Here is an 18,106-nt window from a genome sequence, read left to right on the forward strand (position 1 = left end):
TAAAGACTTCCACCCCAGGGAGAGGAACAGGTCTGCCCCCTAAAGGAGAGAGGCTTCTCACATGCACATCACTTTCTGCTGTTCTTACAGCCTCATTCACAGGAGCCAGACATGGTCCAGGCTTCCTGCTTTGCACATTAATACACCTCCATCTCCACATTGTTCCCACCACGCTGCTGGAAGTTTCTCAACTCTGCAGATGAGGAAAGGTTTAATGCCCTAACCAGGGACAAATGCCAGGCAGAGAATGAACGTGGACTCCAGTCTGCAACTCAGATACCTCCTCTGACTCTTTCTGGGTTGTATCATTTAACTATTACCCAGGGAGTCTTGTCTCCCCTGCAGATTGAAGGCCCTGGGAGGGCAAAGAAGAATTTCTTTCTTTCCTTCTTTCTCCCTTCCTTTCTTTCTCTCTTTCTTTTTCTTTCTTTCCCCTCATCCCTCCCTCCCTCCCTCCCTCCCTTCCTTCCTTAACTGTATAAACTACTTAATAACAGATGACGCCTCCTCCTTCATTTGCAGGGCATCAAGCATTCTGGACATTGTGAAAGCTTCCCTTTAAGTTACGATGGGCACTCAGAACAAGGGCGTATGGACCTCTGCCTGGGTAGCATGGAAAGGGGAATTTCTTTTCTTTACTTCATTGCATCTGCTCTATTCACTTAATCATGGGTGTGAATATAATCATGGATGGGTGTAATTTTTTTAAATTAATTAATTAATTAATTTTTGGTTGCATTGGGTCTTTGTTGCTGCGCACGGGCTTTCTCTAGTTGCGGCGAGCAGGGGCTACTCTTCGTTGCAGTGAGCAGATTTCTCATTGCGGTGGCTTCTCTTGTTGTGGACCACGGGCTCTAGGTACGCGGGCTTCACTAGTTGTGGCACGTGGGCTCAGTAGTTGTAGTTTGCGGGCTCTAGAGCGCAGCCTCAGTAGTTGTGGCACACGGGCTTAGTTGCTCTGCGGCATGTGGGATCTTCCCAGACCAGGGCTCGAACCTGTGTTCCCTGCATTGTCAGGTGGATTCTTAACCACTGGGTCACCAGGGAAGCCCAGGATGGGCATAATTAAATGAACTTTAGCAGAGACTGATTTTTCCTACCAAATCCTCACCTGCTCTGGCATTTTTAACCCAAGTATCTTGAAAATTTATTTTTTCTTTCCCTTTGCTGGCTTCTGTCATTGGGCTCAGGGCATGCATAGAATGCTTCTGAGTACAGATAGTCTGAAAAGGGCAAAATAAAAATAGCCAGTGGGTCGATAATAGAGTGGGAAAGTCTCTAAGTACCGTGGGGGAGGGCACTGATCCTAAAGCCGGCTGGAAAGAGATGAGGGCAAAAGCATCCCTGAGAGCTGGGTTTGCTCCGAGGTGATGTAGGTGGCTCATGCTGGTCAGTGGACATGGGAGGGAACAGCTGGTCAAAAGTTCTGCTTTCTGCTTTTCTTTCTTCCTTCCTTTCTTTCTTTCTTTCTTTTTGGCTGTGTTGGGTCTTCACTGCTGTGCGCGGGCTTTCTCTAGTTGTGGCGAGCAGGGGCTACTCTTCATTGCAGTGCACGGGCTTCTCATTGTTGTGGCTTCTCTTGTAGAGCACGGGCTGTAGGCGCGCAGGCTTCAGTAGTTGTGGCATGTGGGCTCAGTAGTTGTGGCTTGCGGGCTCTAGAGCTCAGGCTCAGTAGTTGTGGTTCACGGGCTTAGTTGCTCCACGGCATGTGGGGTCTTCCCGGGCCAGGGCACGAACCTGTGTCCCTTGCATTGGCAGGCAGATTCTTAACCACTGTGCCACCAGGGAAGCCCTCTGCTTTTATTCTGTGTTGGCCAGTGCCCATCTGAGGCTCCTGTTTTCTGGAAAACTGGCAGGCTGGACACTCACTATGGAATATGAAGTGAGGCACCTGCAAGGGGTCGCTTCAGGCTGGCCTAGCACACAGCACCCTCTCCCCCTGCTAACAGGGCTTAGTTGAATCAGGCCTCTGCCACCACACCTCCTCCTAAAACACTATATTATTGTTCCTCTCTGTTTAGTCTCCTTCCGGCTGGTATTGATTGTTGCTTTTATTGGCAAACAGTATACCGTAATAAAAATAAACACAAGTGCTCCTGCAGGGAGAGAGTGAAACGGATTCTGTCTCCAGGGCTGGGAAAAAACTTGCTCCAAGACCCAGCGGTCAACCTGGTACCCGATCCTCCTGTCAGCGCACCTCTGCAATTATAAGGATGTCTGTCTGTCTCTCTCCTTCTCCCTAACTGGATGGCAGCTGCGGTTGGTCTTTCCCCCCTACACCCTGAGTGCTTGGTGCTCAATTCATAGCTGCCGACTGACATCGAGGTAGGGCCGCCCAGGAAGCAGTCATTTCAGGGCTGGGCCTGGTGCTGCGCGTCTCAGCTTGTCTCCACAGGCAGCTGCCCCAGGGTCAGTCACCACAATTTGGGGTTAGGGGTTTGGTCCCAGTAGGGCAGATGGTAACAGCAACAATCACAAGAGCTGCACAAAGAACATTCACAGAGCTGTTCTGTCCTGTTCAGTGCCTAGGCCAGCTGTTCCCACAAGCTTAGTGGAATGGTGCTGTGTTATCATTCTTATCCCCATTTTACAGATGAAGAAAATGGGGCTGAGAGACATTCCAACTTGCCTTACCCGAAGTCACACAGACCTGCTCTTAAGATAACAGTCTGGGTGGGCTCTGATTTGTGCCTAGACTCAATTTCTTCATCTGTAATATGGAAAGAATAACACTACCTCTTAGGGTTGTTGGGAAGATTAAAAAAATATTATGTATGTGTTTGTTTATTGCCGGTTTTCTATCCTAGACTGCAAACTCCAGGGGGCAGGAACTTTGGCTCATTCACTGCTGTACTCTTTGCGCCTGGAACAAGTGACCGTAGTAGGTGCTCAATATTTGTGTCCTAAATGGAAACGACAGGAGATAAGCCCAGGTCAGACCCTGGCCCTTCTATCTGTGGGTACATCCTACAGCTTCAGTTCCCCAGATTTTCCCTCCACTGGCCCCCGAAGGAGACCTCGGGCCTGGGCCTGGGGAACCCACTTCTGGTCTTGGGACAAGGTGGGCAAAACCCCCGGCAGTTCCAGAACAATGCCGGTGGACTTGAAGACCTCCCTCAGGCCTATGCCCTCAGGTTCTCCTTTTCTTTTTTCATAGCAGAAAATCAATTTTCTTGCCCGAGCACAACGCGGTGCTGCTTCCGAGAGGTTCTTGCAGAAAAGGGCCACCGCCCGAGCTGCAGATTTCTGGGGATGGGGAAGGAGCCCAGCAACCAAGCCCAGTCTGGGCTGCGGAAGAGGAACTACGTGGTCGAGAGATCAGGTCGCGGAGGAGGAGGAGAGAGGGACCCGCCGAGAGAGCGGAAAGGCGTGCGAGGAGAAGGGCGGGGCTTGCGCTCGCCCGCGGCTCCCGCGCTCCCACGCTGCGCCACCTTAAATGCCGGACCTCCTTAAGGGAGGGCGCTGGAGCTGCGCGCCAGGGGCGGGGCCTCCCATGCAAATGAGGGGCGTGGCGTGGCGTGGCGGGCGGGCCGCTGACCTGACGTCAGGCAGGCGGCCCGGGCAGTTGGCTCGGCGGCGGCGGAGCGGCAGGAGCTGCGGCGTGAGAGGGGCTGCGCGGAGGGGCGCGGGGAGCGGCGGCGGCCGAGCCGGAGCAACATGGCGCCGGTGGGCGGGGGCGGGCGCCCGGGCGGCGGGCCGGCCCGAGGGCGCCTCCTCCTGGTGGCGCCGGTGCTGCTGGTGTTGCTGTGGGCGCGGGGGGCCCGCGGCCAGGGCGACCCCCAGCGGAGCGCGATCCTGGGCATGAGGCTGGCGAGCTGCAACAAATCGTGTGGGATAAACTCGGATGGCATCATCTTCGTGTCCGAGGGCAGCACGGTGAACCTGAGGCTGTACGGCCAGAGGCTGGGCTCCTTCTCCAGCAACCTGATCTCCTTCACCGAGGTGGACAACGCCGAGACCATCCACAACTCCACCAGCTGCCCCGAGCTCACCAAGGACCTGGTGGTCCAGAAGCTGGTCAACGTGAGCCGCGGGGACACGTCCGGGATGCTGGTGGTATTCACCAAGTTCCTCCGGAGGAGCGAGAACGTGAAGCTGTATGCGCTGTGCACCCGGGCCGGCGTGGACGGACCCTGGCAGAAGTGGACGGACAAGGACTCGCTGCTCTTCATGGTGGAGGAGGCTGGGCGGTTCCTGCCCCTCTGGCTGCACATCCTCCTCATTTTGGTGCTGCTGGCGCTGTCGGGCATATTTTCTGGCCTCAATCTGGGGCTTATGGCCCTGGACCCCATGGAGCTGCGCATCGTGCAGAATTGTGGCACTCAGAAGGAGAGGCGCTATGCCCGCAAGATCGAGCCCATCCGACGCAAGGGCAACTATTTGCTTTGCTCCCTGCTCCTGGGAAACGTGCTGGTCAACACCTCCCTCACCATCCTTGTAGATAACCTCATCGGGTCTGGGCTGGTGGCCGTGGCCTTCTCCACCATAGGCATTGTCATCTTTGGGGAGATTGTGCCTCAGGCCCTGTGCTCCCGACATGGGCTGGCTGTGGGCGCCAACACTATCATTCTCACCAAATTCTTTATGCTGCTCACCTTCCCCCTCAGTTTCCCCATCAGCAAGCTCCTGGACTTTTTCCTGGGTCAGGAGATCCGCACCGTTTACAATCGGGAGAAGCTGATGGAGATGTTGAAGGTGACGGAGCCCTATAATGACCTCGTGAAAGAGGAGCTGAACATGATCCAGGGTGCCCTGGAACTCCGGACCAAAACGGTGGAGGATATCATGACCCAGCTCCAGGACTGCTTCATGATCCGGAACGATGCCATCCTGGACTTCAACACCATGTCGGAGATTATGGAAAGCGGCTACACGCGTATCCCCGTGTATGAAGACGAGCAATCCAACATCGTAGATATTCTCTACGTCAAAGACTTGGCCTTTGTGGACCCCGATGACTGCACCCCCCTCAAGACCATCACCCGCTTCTACAACCACCCAGTGCACTTCGTCTTCCATGATACCAAGCTGGATGCCATGCTGGAGGAGTTCAAGAAGGGTAAGGCCTGATGCAGCTCCCACTTCGCTCTTTGTGGTGTCGCGCGCATCCTTGCCTGCTTTGTGTCTGCTGATCTTAGCGTTCCATTCGCGTGACTCAGTGTCCCTTTGCTCAGCACCTCCTATGCCTCTGAGGTGAATGGTACTCAGGGCAGCAGAAACAGTTCTTAAGCATCTGCTGTCTGCCAGGAACTGTGCTTTGTGCTTCAGGTGAATCAAAGCAGAGCAAGACACACTCACCCACATGGGAGCCAGACAGAGGGAAGCTAATGCCTCAAAAGAGGCCAACACCAGGGCATGGAGATTAGGGCAAGGAACCGGAGCCAGCACGTCTCACTGCGGTCGGGTGGGGAAGGGGCCGGGGAACTGGGAAAACCTTCACAGGGGAGAGAACGTTTGAGGAGAGCCTTGAAAGGTGGGGAGACTTGGTACTTGAGGCAGAGGGAACCCCTCGAGCAGAGAAGATGAGTTGGGGAGCAAAGGATGTGCTTGTGGCCCAGCAGGTGGTCCTGTTCCCATGGGTACAGGCTCTGCTGATCACTGGTCAGTGGGGGAGAGACTGAGCCATCCGGGGCCTCAGGAAGAGCCTGAAAGTCAGGGCAGTCAGCTTGCTGGAAGCTTGGAGCTATGGAAGGTTTTGGAGCAGGGGAACAGTGTCACTGGAGCTCGTGGCCCACGGAAGCCAAATTAGGAGGGCTCTAGTTGGCTCCCCGCCCAGAACAATGCCAAGTAACGCTTTCGACTCTTCAGCAGAAGCAAAAGCCGATCAAGTTTTGGTTACTGTTCTGTCTTCCCCAGGCGCCAAACAGAAGCTTCCCTCCTGTGGTCTGCTGGGAATCTTCAGCGGGCCTTGCGTTGCCTTGTGTTTTTTTCTCACACGGGTTCTTGGCCAATTTTCAGGTAGTTAAGAGAGACACTGGGAGGGTTTACTCACCAGCCTCAGAGCTCAGGGCACACACCCCTTTCCTTACTTCCAACAAAACTTTTCTCCTACCTCTGCCACTCCAAAGCCTTCAGAGTGACAGTAAACAAACCAATTATGGAGTAAAAGCCTCCTAGGCCAAAGGGAGAGAGGAGGCAGAAAGGGAAGGTCCTTATAAAGGGAAGGAGGAAGAGGGGGAGGGACCTTATCCTAAACCTGGGGACTTTGCTGGGTTTCCCGTTGGTGGAACTCCCTCTGGCTGAGGGCTTCTAGCTTCTAGCTGGGAGCAAGCGCCCAGACCCTTTTCAGTCATTTCTGGAACCGAGAGTGGAGGAGAGCTTGAACTGGCTTGGATCAGTGGGTGATGGAGTGGGTTTGGGAGGAGCTGGCCTGGCAAGGATGCTGGGGTCAGGGTCAGGGTCAGGGCCAGGTCCCTTCCCTTTTTCAGTTTGGCAGACTGAATCTCAGCGTCAGAGCTGAGGAGGACTTGAGTGGGAGACAGCCCAGTAAGGTCGTCTCACTGCAGAGGGACCCGTGGTGACGGCACAGCCTGGGGGGAGCTTCGGAGTCTGAACAGAAGAGCACTGAGGATTTGTGCCCCATCCCACCCTGCAGCCTCTAGGCCCAGAGGACCTCCTCTCCCATGTTGCTTGGTCGGGAACCGGGTTAGGACTCTCCAGGGCAGCTTCCTCCTTACCACCTCCATGGTCTTTGGGACTGTTGCTGGTGACACGCCCGACGAGCACGTTTGCCTCCTTCAATCCGCATCTGGATCCAACCTGTATGGATTGGCTTGGTCAGGCTTCTCAGCCCCTGATCAGCAGGGTGGGAGCTTCCTGGGTCTTGGCAGGGCCACCTTTGGACTCAAAAAAAAAAAAGTACCGCTTCCTGAAGCTGAGGAAGCGGAGCTAGCATCTCTCAGGCCAGAGCACTGCTGAGTGGGGCTCTGCAGATGCACATTTTAGTCCACTGGACTCTCCTCCTTAACAGGCTTGCAGCCTGAGACCGAGGCCTGGAGGGGGTGCTGGTAACTCCATGGAAACACAGGCACAGTCTGCCCTGTGCAGTGTGAGGCCCTGGAGATGCAAGTGTGAGGGATGGTCACCCCGAGTGAACGTACCCGGGGTGTTACACCATCACTTCCTTGTTCGTTGCCATGCTGGGCTCCCCGCAGTGTGACCTCGGCCAGGTCTTTCCATCTGGCATCTACCTTTTCAGTCTAAGGCCCTCTAGGACGCGGCAAACGCTTAGTGTACACCTGCAACTTAAAGGATTTTCTTTACAAATCTGGTGTTTGGAAGGCTTCTTTTTTCGCTAAGAAAACCCAACAAGCCAGGTTAACACAGCCAGCGTCCGCAGCAGCACCAAAATCGGGGCCAGGGTGCCTGCCTAGTCTAGCCGAGGGTCTTTTCTGCGCTTCAGGGGACCCTTTGGCACCTCCAAGTTGGGTGAGGGTCCTGAATTCTGCCAGAGTCTTTCCGCTGCTGCGGGTGTAATCCTCTTTTAAGGTCATTTTATCTCCATCTTACCCACCAGCATTATAAGCTCCTCGAGGGTTGGGATCATGCCTTATTAGTGTTTTCTCCACTCAGTTGCTAGCAGAAGAAATTAACAGTAAATGTTTGTTAACCAGTGAATGAGCAACAAGCGAATGGCTCTCTCTGGCAAGCCCTGCTAGCCTTGCTGGCCTTGAGGACACTCCCACCCTAGAGCCTTTGCCCTGGCTGTTCCCTCAGGCAGGAATGTTCTTCCCAGACTTTGCATGGCTCACTCTCCCCTCCCTCAGGTCTGCTTCAACGTCACCTTCTCCGTGAGGCCTTCCTGTCACCCTAGTTAAAACTGGAACCCCTTTCCCACCCTGACCTACCCTGTGCTCATTTTTCTTTCTCTCATATCACTTTCTAACAACTGTACAATTTACCAGTTTACTTTGTTTTTTATTGTCTGTCTCTTCCCTCTAGAATGTAAGTTCCAAAGGGCAGGGCTCTAAGTTCTGTTCACCAATATACCCCTGGCACGTAACATGGTTCTTGGCACATAGTAAGACCTCAATAAAAAGTCACTGAATGAACTAATGACCTGTCAGGTTTGAGAGAGAATTATCCGCATTCCAGAAGTGTTAGAATTTTGACGAGCTGATAAGGGCTAAAGAAAAATGGGTGTGTTGTGCTGTTATCCAGGGACTTGACACTTCCAGCTGCCCCAAGAAAGCCAGGAGGTGCTCCTGCAGTGACACATGTATCAGAGGTTCAGATCAGGGACTGAGAAGCAGAGTGTGGAGCCTTGGTTCTCCTTTCCCGTGCCTCAGGTTCTCAGCGAATAAGCGGTCTTTGACCATCAGGAGCTGACCTGGCTTCACTCATTAGTGGGAGTCATGAATACACGCCTACACACTTAGAGACAGGCTCAGAGAGTCATTGCAGACCTGGGGGCGCTGAGCTTCGCCTAGGGACCAAAGCAACAGCTTCCCAGCCGCTTCTGCCTTCCAACTCAGGGCAGCTGTCACTGTTTCCTGAACCCCGTGCTATGTGCAAGACATGACGCCTGGTGCTGCAGGCCCTCAGGAGTAAGACCCGCTAATTGGTGAGAGCTGTGAGGCCACTGAGAGGCTCCTGCAATTTGAACCTTGGTCCTTCCACTTAAACTTCGTCTAGAATGTTCGCAGTCCTGGGAGTTTGGGTTGAGTTTGGTTACAGCTCGAAATCTTAAAACGAGGCTTCCCTGGGCTGCTCCTGGCCCTGCTGTGTTTTTCCTTCACCACAGATGCTCCCCCAGACTCTGGAAGCACAGTAATGAATGAACTCTCCACTTGAGAGTTTGGAAGCTCCGCCCCTCATTGAAACTCCCCCTCCAGCTTCTGCTGTGCCCCTCCCTCCCCTCCCTCTGGGGCATTCCTGCCCCTCCCAGGCATTCAGCTCTTCTTTAGTCTTTGGTCACCGACCCCTGGGGTAACCTTGCACCTATTACTGCTCCTCATACATAGACAGTTAGTGAGTTATATTTTGGAGGGAAAAAGCTAGAAATAATTTCATTGAGAACTCCTCCCATATTTCCAGCTATGTCACATCACATTTTCCCCGCCTGCTTAATATTATTCCTGAAACAACTTTATACAGGCTGGACAGAACACTGCATAATTTTTGCATTTGCTTTGGGTTCCTCCCATCTGGCGCACCTTAAGTATCTTATTTCCCTCCACCTGCTTGTTCTTTTCATTTGTTCAACAAACATCTAACTTTTGGAAGCCTGTGTGTCAGACGGTGTGCTAGCTTTTGGGAGTCAGAGGACTAACACAGCCCTGTTCACAGCAGCCGCTGTCCACCAGGGAGACAGGTAGGCGCGGTGGGACCCGGGAAAGCCTAGGCCTCCAGACGCTTCTGCAGTCAGAATGACAGGGCCCAGTGATTATTACGGAGATGTTGGAGTCGGGGTGGGAAGTAGTTGTGAACATCTGAGGTTTTTGCCGGGGATTCAAGTTGAGGATGGGGAGTGGGCAGAGTAGGGAACAGAGCCAGTTTGGTGAGGGCGGAGGGAGGGGTGGTGCTAAATAATAACGGTGGTGTCACCCTTTATCAGACTTCTGTGCCCAGCACTGTGTGCACCAGAGCATCTGGCGCTTCAACGAATGTCCCACTGCCTAGGTATTCTGTTCAAACGCAGATGAGAACTCAGTGGGTTTGGGGTGCGGCCCAAGGGTCTGCCTTTCTGACAAGCTCTCAGATGATGCCCGTGCTGCTGGCCCTGGACCACCCCAAGCAGCACGAGGGTTCAATCCATCCAGGCAGGTATGCAGGGGGAGTGCCACGTGGGGCTCGGGAGTGAGGCGGGGACCCGGCTGAAAGGTTTGGGAGCCAGCTGAGAGCAGGCAGAGCGTGTGAGGCACGGAGCAGCCTGGCCCCAGCGGCTCCCTGGCGAGATGAGAAAGAGCCACGCAGGCCTGGTTTGGGGAGCCTCCTGGGGAGGTCGCATAGGGCGAGTGCTGAGCCCAGCTGTGGGATGGGACAGTGGTCACGAGGTTCTGGGAGAGGGCGGCCTCCAGAGTGGAGAGCGAAGGCAGCTCTACACCTGATCTCAGACAGCTCCACCTAGAAACACTCTTGAGCTGAGCTGGTGATCTGATCTCAAGAAGCTTCCCCGGGGGCAAGTATATCTGAGCGAGTGACAGGAGCTGCCTGTCGGGGCAGAGATGCCAGCAGGGCAACTGACAAAACACTGGCCAGGCTGCTGCTCACTTTCTCTTCACTGTGGTACGTGTGCAGCCCGTGCACCAGCTTCCATAGAGGAGCCAGAGCTGGGAGCACCTCACCCGTCTTCTCTTTACAGATCTCTTCCTAAAGCTATTATTTGTGTACTGGAAGGCTCTGCCTTACAGCCAGGCCCTAATAAGAGCTTCTTAGATCTTTACTTGTCAAAAGTCTTGTATTTCTAATTCAAAAGACCAGCTCTAGAGTTTTCCTGGACTTCTCTGGTCAGGACAGGAGGTACTGGACAGATGTTTAATATTGAAAACAGTGCACAGAAACACAAAACCACACTTCTCCTGTGTCCTGCAGGAGAAATGGATAGGGGGCAGGGGACCCTCCGGAAGCCCGAGCCTTGCTTGTCTTGTCAGTAGAAATCTGACATTTCAGCTGGATCTTCGAGGGGGAACAGACACAGCACTTTTCATGTCTGTGCCTCTTGTTCTGGGGGCACGTGGACGAGACCACAGGGTGAGACCTGAGCTGCTCAGTCCTTGGTGCCAACTTTGCGGGAAACTGCTTCTGCATCTTGTGACCGCCTCTCAGCCCTTTCCAGAGGGGCTGGGAGGTGCCACCACTGTGTGCCCGTCTCCCGAGGTAGTGCTGTCATACTGATGAGCCAGGTAACTGAACAGCTAGGATATCCTTGAGGGAGAGGAATGGTGCCTCGCATGACGTTTTCCTGCCAGTCTGTCTCCTCGAGGGCAGGGGCCGCAAGCCTGTTTATCAGACACTCTCTTAGAGGGGAGTGTGCCTAGAGGGGGAGGGTGGACCGGACCCTTCTGTAGCTGACTTGGTGATTGATTTTAGCGGAGCCCCCTGGTTCCTTCAGCCCAGCCTGCGGGGAGGGACAGCTTGCCTTGCCTGTCCTAGGGCTGGCTCTCTCTTTCTGCCTTCCTTTGGCCTCAGGGAGTTTTGAGCTCCTCAGCAGAACTTGCCAGGAGGATATGAGGCTTATGGAATTTCCTAGAGGTGCCCAAGGTGGCCCTCAGCTAACAGGACGGGGAGCAGCTTCCTGGTGCTGTTGCTGCCGTTAGATCCAGTCCTCTCCCCTTGTTCTCCGAGCCCCTCCATCTGCCACTGGGCACAGCTGCCCTATGACAGGGTGCTCTCCTGTCCTGAACCTCGGGTTACCCCTCTCATCACACCTGAGCGTCCCAGGACATCCAGCTGTAAAAGGCTTTGTGGCTACAGAAAGGACTCCTGGCTCATTTCATAGACTGGATTCTGGACTACTTACTGTATTCCTGTTCCATTTATTATGGAATTTCTTTTCCTTAATGTTAATTAAAAAGACCTACATATCATTATCAGAACCTTTGAAAACAGGCAAAAATCAAAACCAAACAATCCAGAAGCCTGTGACTTAGAAAGAAGCACTTTTTTTTTTTTTTTTTTTGTGGTACGCGGGCCTCTCACTGTTGTGGCCTCTCCCATTGTGGAGCACAGGCTCCGGACGCGCAGGCTCAGTAGTTGTGGCTCATGGGCCCAGCCGCTCCGCGGCATGTGGGCTCTTCCCAGACTGGGGCACAAACCCGTGTCCCCTGCATTGGCAGGCGGACTCTCAACCACTGCGCCACCAGGGAAACCCCAAGAAGCACTTTTAATATTTTAATTTACTTTGATAACTTTTTAGAAATTTAATCTTTTTTTTTTATTTTAAAAAATCTTGTAACAAGACAACAGGCTCAAAATCATTTTCATTTTTACAGCCATGCTCTCTCTCACTAGCTGCCCTTACGTGTTTTCACATTGAAATCACTGTCTACGTACAATTCTGTGCTCTGCTTTTTGGAACACAGTTTAGATCGGTTCTTCAGATTTCTCCTCTGATAAAAAGTGAAATCCCTTTTTATCCCTGGGATTCTTAGGAGGAGCGTCTAGGAGGATTTCCACAGACTGAGGGCTGGACTGTGGCTGACACGGTGAGCCCAGAGGGCTCGGGTGTGCAGCCAGCCTGTTTTGTTGGGGGTTAAACCTGGGATTGCTGGAGCATTCCCCAGAGGTTACAGCCAGAGTCTCTTCCCTGCTGCAGGGCCTATTTACGGTGACCTGGGCAGGGTTCTCGAAAGACTGGTTTCGCCGGGCTCTCTGGAATCCCTGGTCTCTGGCCAGCTGGCAGCCAGGAGCCTTGGTTGGAAGGAAGCCTCCCCCCACCCCTGCCCCGCCCCAGGCAGCCTCACTCCCACACCTACATCCACACCCACACACACCCACCTCCACATACTCACACACACACACACACACACACACACACACACACACGACCCCACACACCCACGAACACCCACATCCACACATGCACACACATGACCCCACACCTACATCCACACCCACACACACCCACGTCCACACACGACCCCACACCTATATCCACACCCACACACACCCACCTCCATATACTCACACACACGACCCCACACCTACATCCACACCCACGAACACCCACATCCACACACGCACACACGCGACCCCACACCTACATCCACACCCACGTCCACACACGCACACACATACATGCACACATATGCACCCACCTACCCACTCACACACAGGCAGGCTCAATCCCACACACACTCAGGCATCCTTTTACACACTCTTACCCACGCCCACCAGCAGACAGACACACACATTTATCCACTCCAGGCAGGCGCTCCCTCTCCTCTCTCTCTCTCTCTCTCTCTCTCACACACACACACACACACACACACACACACGCACATATGCAGAGTCACCTAGAGTCCTGCTTTAAATGTATGTCCGTCTCTCATCAAACTTTCTCGAGAGTAAGTTTAAAAAGGGAGCAAACGCCTGTGCAGTGGAGTTTATTTTGTAAAAGGCTCAAAATAGTGACTGACTTTTGGGCTCAGAGAACTTGCTCTCTGGTGACTGGTGATTTGGTCGTCCACGTGAGTGACACACCCAACCTGGAGGTTGTGGGGAGGACAGACCGAGGCAGGGCACGTCCAGGGCTCAGCCCAGCGCCTGGCACCATGTTGTCGTGCAATAAATGTCAGCGGTTTTAAAAATTATTGTTATTACCATCCAAAAGGTACCCCCGTTGGTGTTGACACCCACTTGGGCCACGGTGGTTCTTACATACTGGCTTGGGTGGCAGCTGCCTCACTGTCTGGGCGTGGTGTCTTTCTTGGAATTATGAATACATTGAGGTCAAAAGAGCCTGCTATATAATTGCACGCTAATTCAGATGGCATCTTATCTGGACCCTAGCGTGTATGTGAAGGGTAACAGAAGCCAGAGCTTAAGAAAAAAAATGTCCAGAAGAGTAACTTAAAACTGAGGAGATGCTCCTCATTCAGTTGTTTGTTTCCCGCACGTTGGGAAAAGTTCAGGCAGCCGTCCTGATGGCCAGCGCCTTTGTGGGCTCACTGCAGAAGCACAGGCTGGGGGTCGCTGCTCTGGGGAGATGTCTGGGAAAGGAGCGTGGCCACATTTACCAGCTGCGCCCCTATGTGGGTTCTTTCATCTCAGGATCCACCAGTCACCTGTCCTCCCTGGTGCCCCAGTTAGGGAGGGAAGAGGCTGTGATAGAAAAGCAGCAGGAACAAGAGGGAGATCCAAGGGACTGAGGCTCCCCAAGAGGCCCAGTCTCCCCAGAAATGCCCCAGACCTAAGCTCTGGAAGAGGGTAGAGCAGGGATCGTTAAAGAAGGAAGAAGTGCCTTCATGAACGGTTAGCCTTTGTCGAATACTGAATTCAAGCACTGTAGACAGGGAACTGAGGCTCAGAGAGGCTGAGAATCTTCCTTTCTCAGCCACATGACAGCTAAGTGGCCACCCCAGACTGCTCCCCTCCACGGGCCAAGCCCTTGACTGCTGTTCTGTGTCACTTCTCAGGGGGGTTGTAGGTATTGAGAAAGAGATCAGAAGATTGGGATATTCCAGTAACCCCAGGCTAGAAAATTTACTGTCAGTTCTACATTTTAAAAAATTGAGATATAATTGACAGATTACATTATGTCAGTTTCAGGTATAAAACAAAATGATTTGCTGTATGTGTGTGTTGTGAAACGGTCATTGCGATAAGTCTAGTTAACATCCATCACCACACATAGTTACAAAAATTTTTTTCTTGTGATGAGAACTTTTAAGGTCTACTCTCTTAGCAACTTTCAAATAGACAATACATATTATTTATTAACTATTTACTACAGTGCTCATGCTGTACATTACATCCCCAGGGCTTTTAAAAAACCCCGCCCTCCCCCTCCCCTCCCCCCGCCCCCTCCCCAATTTTAAGGACTTATAACTGGAAATTTGGACCTTTTGACCACCTTCACCTGTTTTGCCCAACCTCTCACTTTCGGCAACCACCTAGATTTGTTCTATTTTTTATTTTTTTTAATTTATTTATTTTTGGCTGCATTGGGTCTTCGTTGCTGCGCGTGGGCTTTCTCTAGTTGCGGGAGTGGGGGCAACTCTTCGTTGTGGTGCACGGGCTTCTCATTGTGGTGGCTTCTCGTGTTGCAGAGCACGGGCTCTAGGTGCACAGATTTCAGTAGTTGTGGCACGCGGGCTCTAGAGCACAGGCTCAGTAGTTGTGGCGCATGAGCTTAGTTGCTCCGCGGCATGTGGGACCTTCCCAGACCAGGGCTCGAACCTGTGTCCCCTGCATCGGCAGGCAGATTCTTAACCACTGCGCCAGCAGGGAAGCTCCTAGATTTGTTTTAAAGTAAACTTTCTGTTGAAGCAAAGTGCTTAAATCATAAGTATTCAGCTTGCTAGTTTTTGCAAAGGAACACCCTTGTGTAAGTACCTCTTAGCTCAAGAAATAGAACATTATCAATATCCTAGAAGCCCCCCGCACACCCTCCCAGTTACTGCCCCTGCCCCACAGATCATCATGGGTCAATTTTTTCTGTTTCTGAACTTTTATAAGTGAATCGTATAGTTTATACTCTTACGTCCGGGTCCTTCTGCTCAACATTAAGGTTATGAACTTCATGCATGTTGCTTGTAGCTGTAGTTCATTCTCTTTTCGTTGCTGTATAGTACTCCATGATAGAAACACACCACCATGGTACTGTTGGTGGACGTTTGGATTGTTTCCACTTTGAGAGTCTTTCAAATAATGCCGCTAAGAACACTCTTGGTATGTCTTCTGGTGACTATATGTAGCCAGTTCTGTTGGGAATATGCCTGGGAGTAGAAATGCTAGGGCATTGTATAGGCATAGAGGAGAGAGTTTTCCAAAGTGCTTGTATCTGTTTCCACTCGTATGCTCACAACTCTGGTATTGTTGGCTCTTTATTTATTTTATTTTAGTTAACCCATCAGGTAGGTGTGTGGTAGTATCTCATTGTGATTTTAATATAGATTTCCCTAGTGACTAATGATGCTGAGCACATTCTCATATGCTTATCATCTATTGTGGTGGTTAGCGCTTTTGATTCCCTGTTTAAGATTCTTTGCCTATATGAAAGTCAGGAAGCTAGAATCCTGTGTTATCTTCTGGAAGCTGTATTGTTTACCTTAGCGATCTATAATCCTTCCGTAATTTTCTTTCTTTCTTTTTTTTTTTTTTTTTTTGTGGTACGCGGGCCTCTCACTGCTGTGGCCTCTCCCGTTGCGGAGCACAGGCTCCGGACGCACAGGCCCAGCGGCCGTGGCTCACGGGCCCAGCCGCTCCGCGGAATGTGGGATCTTCCGGACCGGGGCGCGAACCCGTGTCCCCTGCATTGGCAGGCAGACCCTCAACCACTGTGCCACCAGGGAAGCCCTATTTTTGTTTTTGATGTGTTACAGGTCAAGATTCTTTTTTAAAAAAATCCGTATGGATGTCCAGCTACTTCAGTAGAACTCATTGAAAGGACTGTCCTTTCCTCACTGAACCATGGTATATATGTAGGTCTGGACCCTCTTCCATTGGTCTCTTTATTTTTCCTTGTTCCAATACTGCATTGACATAATTGCAGTACTTTTACAGTAAGCTTTGGTACCTGATAATGTTCAATACTTTGTTCTTTGTTCTTCAAGATTGTCTTGACTATTCTTAACCTTTTTTGCCTGGGAATTTTATGGAATTGCATTGACTCTATAGATAACTTGAAGACTTGACATCTTTATAGTAATGAATCTTCCAGTCTGCAAACATGGTTACCCCTCCATTAGTTCATGCTCTCTTAATTTCTTTCAATAATATAGTCATTTTCTGTGTAGAAGTCTTACACTTCTTTTCTTGATTTATTACTAGGTATTTGGTGATTTTAAGCAGTGTCTTTAAATTTTTATTTTTCATTTGTTTGTTACAGATTGTTCCAACCAGGGTGTATTGCAGTTCAGTTCTGGTGCCAACCACCTGGCATTAGCATCAGTCCCCATGGGTGTAAGGGCTCAGTCCTCCAGAGACGGCTCTCACCTCAGATGCCAGCCTCAAGTGGGGTCCCCTCCACCTGTGTACATCTGACCAACTGGCTATACGCTCAGGGGTTTTCATGACTCCCTCTCAGGTTTGATAATTTGCTAGAATGGCTCACAGAACTCAGGAAAGTGCTACACTTACGATTACAGTTTTATTTTAAAGAACGTACCTAGGATGGGGTCTGTCTGAGGGACAGGGAGCTTCCATGCCCTCTCCCTCTGGAGCCAGAGTGTGTCACCCTCCTGGTACATCGGTGTGTTCACCAACCTGGACGCTCCACTGAGCTTTGGGATCCAGAGTTTTTATTATCAGGACTTCCTTAGCATGCTTGATAAAGTCATTGGCCTTCCCTGGAGGTAGGGCCTTTTGTGCCCTCTTTAGTTTAACTGGTGACTGTCTCCAGTCTCTCTCTAGGGTCCCACCTAGCTAGAGTCATCAAAATTATTATTATTATTTTTGGCTGCTCCCCGAAACCTGTGGGATCTTAGGGAGCGAATCCGACCAGGGAGCGAATCCGGGCCCTCAGCAGTGAGGGCACGGGGTCCTAACCACTGGACCGCCAGGGAATTCCCTAGAGTCATCTTATTAACATCACAAAGACACTCCTGTCACTCAGGAAATCCAAGGGTTTTTGAAGCTCCCTGCCAGGAACTAGGGTCAGAGACCAGATATATGCTTTATTATACTTCACACGTATAGAGAAATTTAGTTAATTTTTGTATAGTGACTCTGAATTCATTGACCTTGCCAAGCTGGCTATTTAATTCAAATAGTTTATTTTAGATTCTTTTGGCTTTTGTACACATATAATTATGTTGCCTATGAATAGTGGCAATTTTATTTATTTACTGCTAAACTTCATATATTTTATACCTTGTTCTTGCCTTTTTCACTGCCTAGGACATATAGGATCATGTTGACCTGGTGACAGTGGGCATTCTTGTTTAAGTATCTGCTGAGATGATTGAATGATTAATCTCCTTTTTTCTGAATTATACTGATTGATTTTTTAACGTTAATCCTTAAATATTTGTTGTATAATTGGAATAAACCTGACTTAGTCTGATGTATTCTTTTTTTTACGCGTCATTGGATTTGATTTGCCAATATCTTTGTTTAGAATTTGGCATCTACGTTCATGAGAGAGATAGGCCTATAAGTATTTGTTCTGCCATTAAAAAAAACAATTAAAAAAAAACAGTTGAGGAAGATATTATTACAAGGTGTCCCCGTTAGGTTTTTGTTTGTTTGTTTGTTGTGGCAGGAAAAATAATTGCTTAATAATTGAGTCTTTTTCCCTCTTGTAACTAATATTTCAGTTTAGGCGAGCAAATTTGAACGTAGCAAGTAATCATCTCACCCTCTCCCTCCCCGTTTCCTGCTTCTCCTTCAGACAACCAGTATAAGCGTCTTACATCACGGGCAATGTTGCTGCAGTTTTTCTCCTTCTTTAGGGTTTTTTTTTTTTCTTTTCTCCTTCAGATTTTGATATCAAGGTCTAGAA

General features: G+C 50.9%; 1 protein-coding gene across 2 annotated transcripts in view; it reads left to right on the plus strand.

Moving 5' to 3' along the window:
* Positions 1-3,562: 3,562 nt before the first annotated feature.
* CNNM4 (cyclin and CBS domain divalent metal cation transport mediator 4) overlaps positions 3,563-18,106 on the plus strand; it is a 35,841-nt gene continuing 21,297 nt past the window's right edge. For both annotated transcript variants that reach the window (XR_014295909.1, XM_082642553.1), the window contains exon 1: positions 3,563-5,059. Coding sequence is in view for 1 of the 2 variants with exons in the window: in XM_082642553.1 (XP_082498679.1) it covers positions 3,658-5,059 (1,402 nt within the window). In the remaining variant the exon portion in view is untranslated. The remainder of the gene's footprint in view (positions 5,060-18,106) is intronic.

This window comes from Mesoplodon mirus (genome assembly GCF_964341445.2).
Source record: "Mesoplodon mirus genome assembly, chromosome: 14".
Lineage (NCBI taxonomy): Eukaryota > Metazoa > Chordata > Mammalia > Artiodactyla > Ziphiidae > Mesoplodon > Mesoplodon mirus.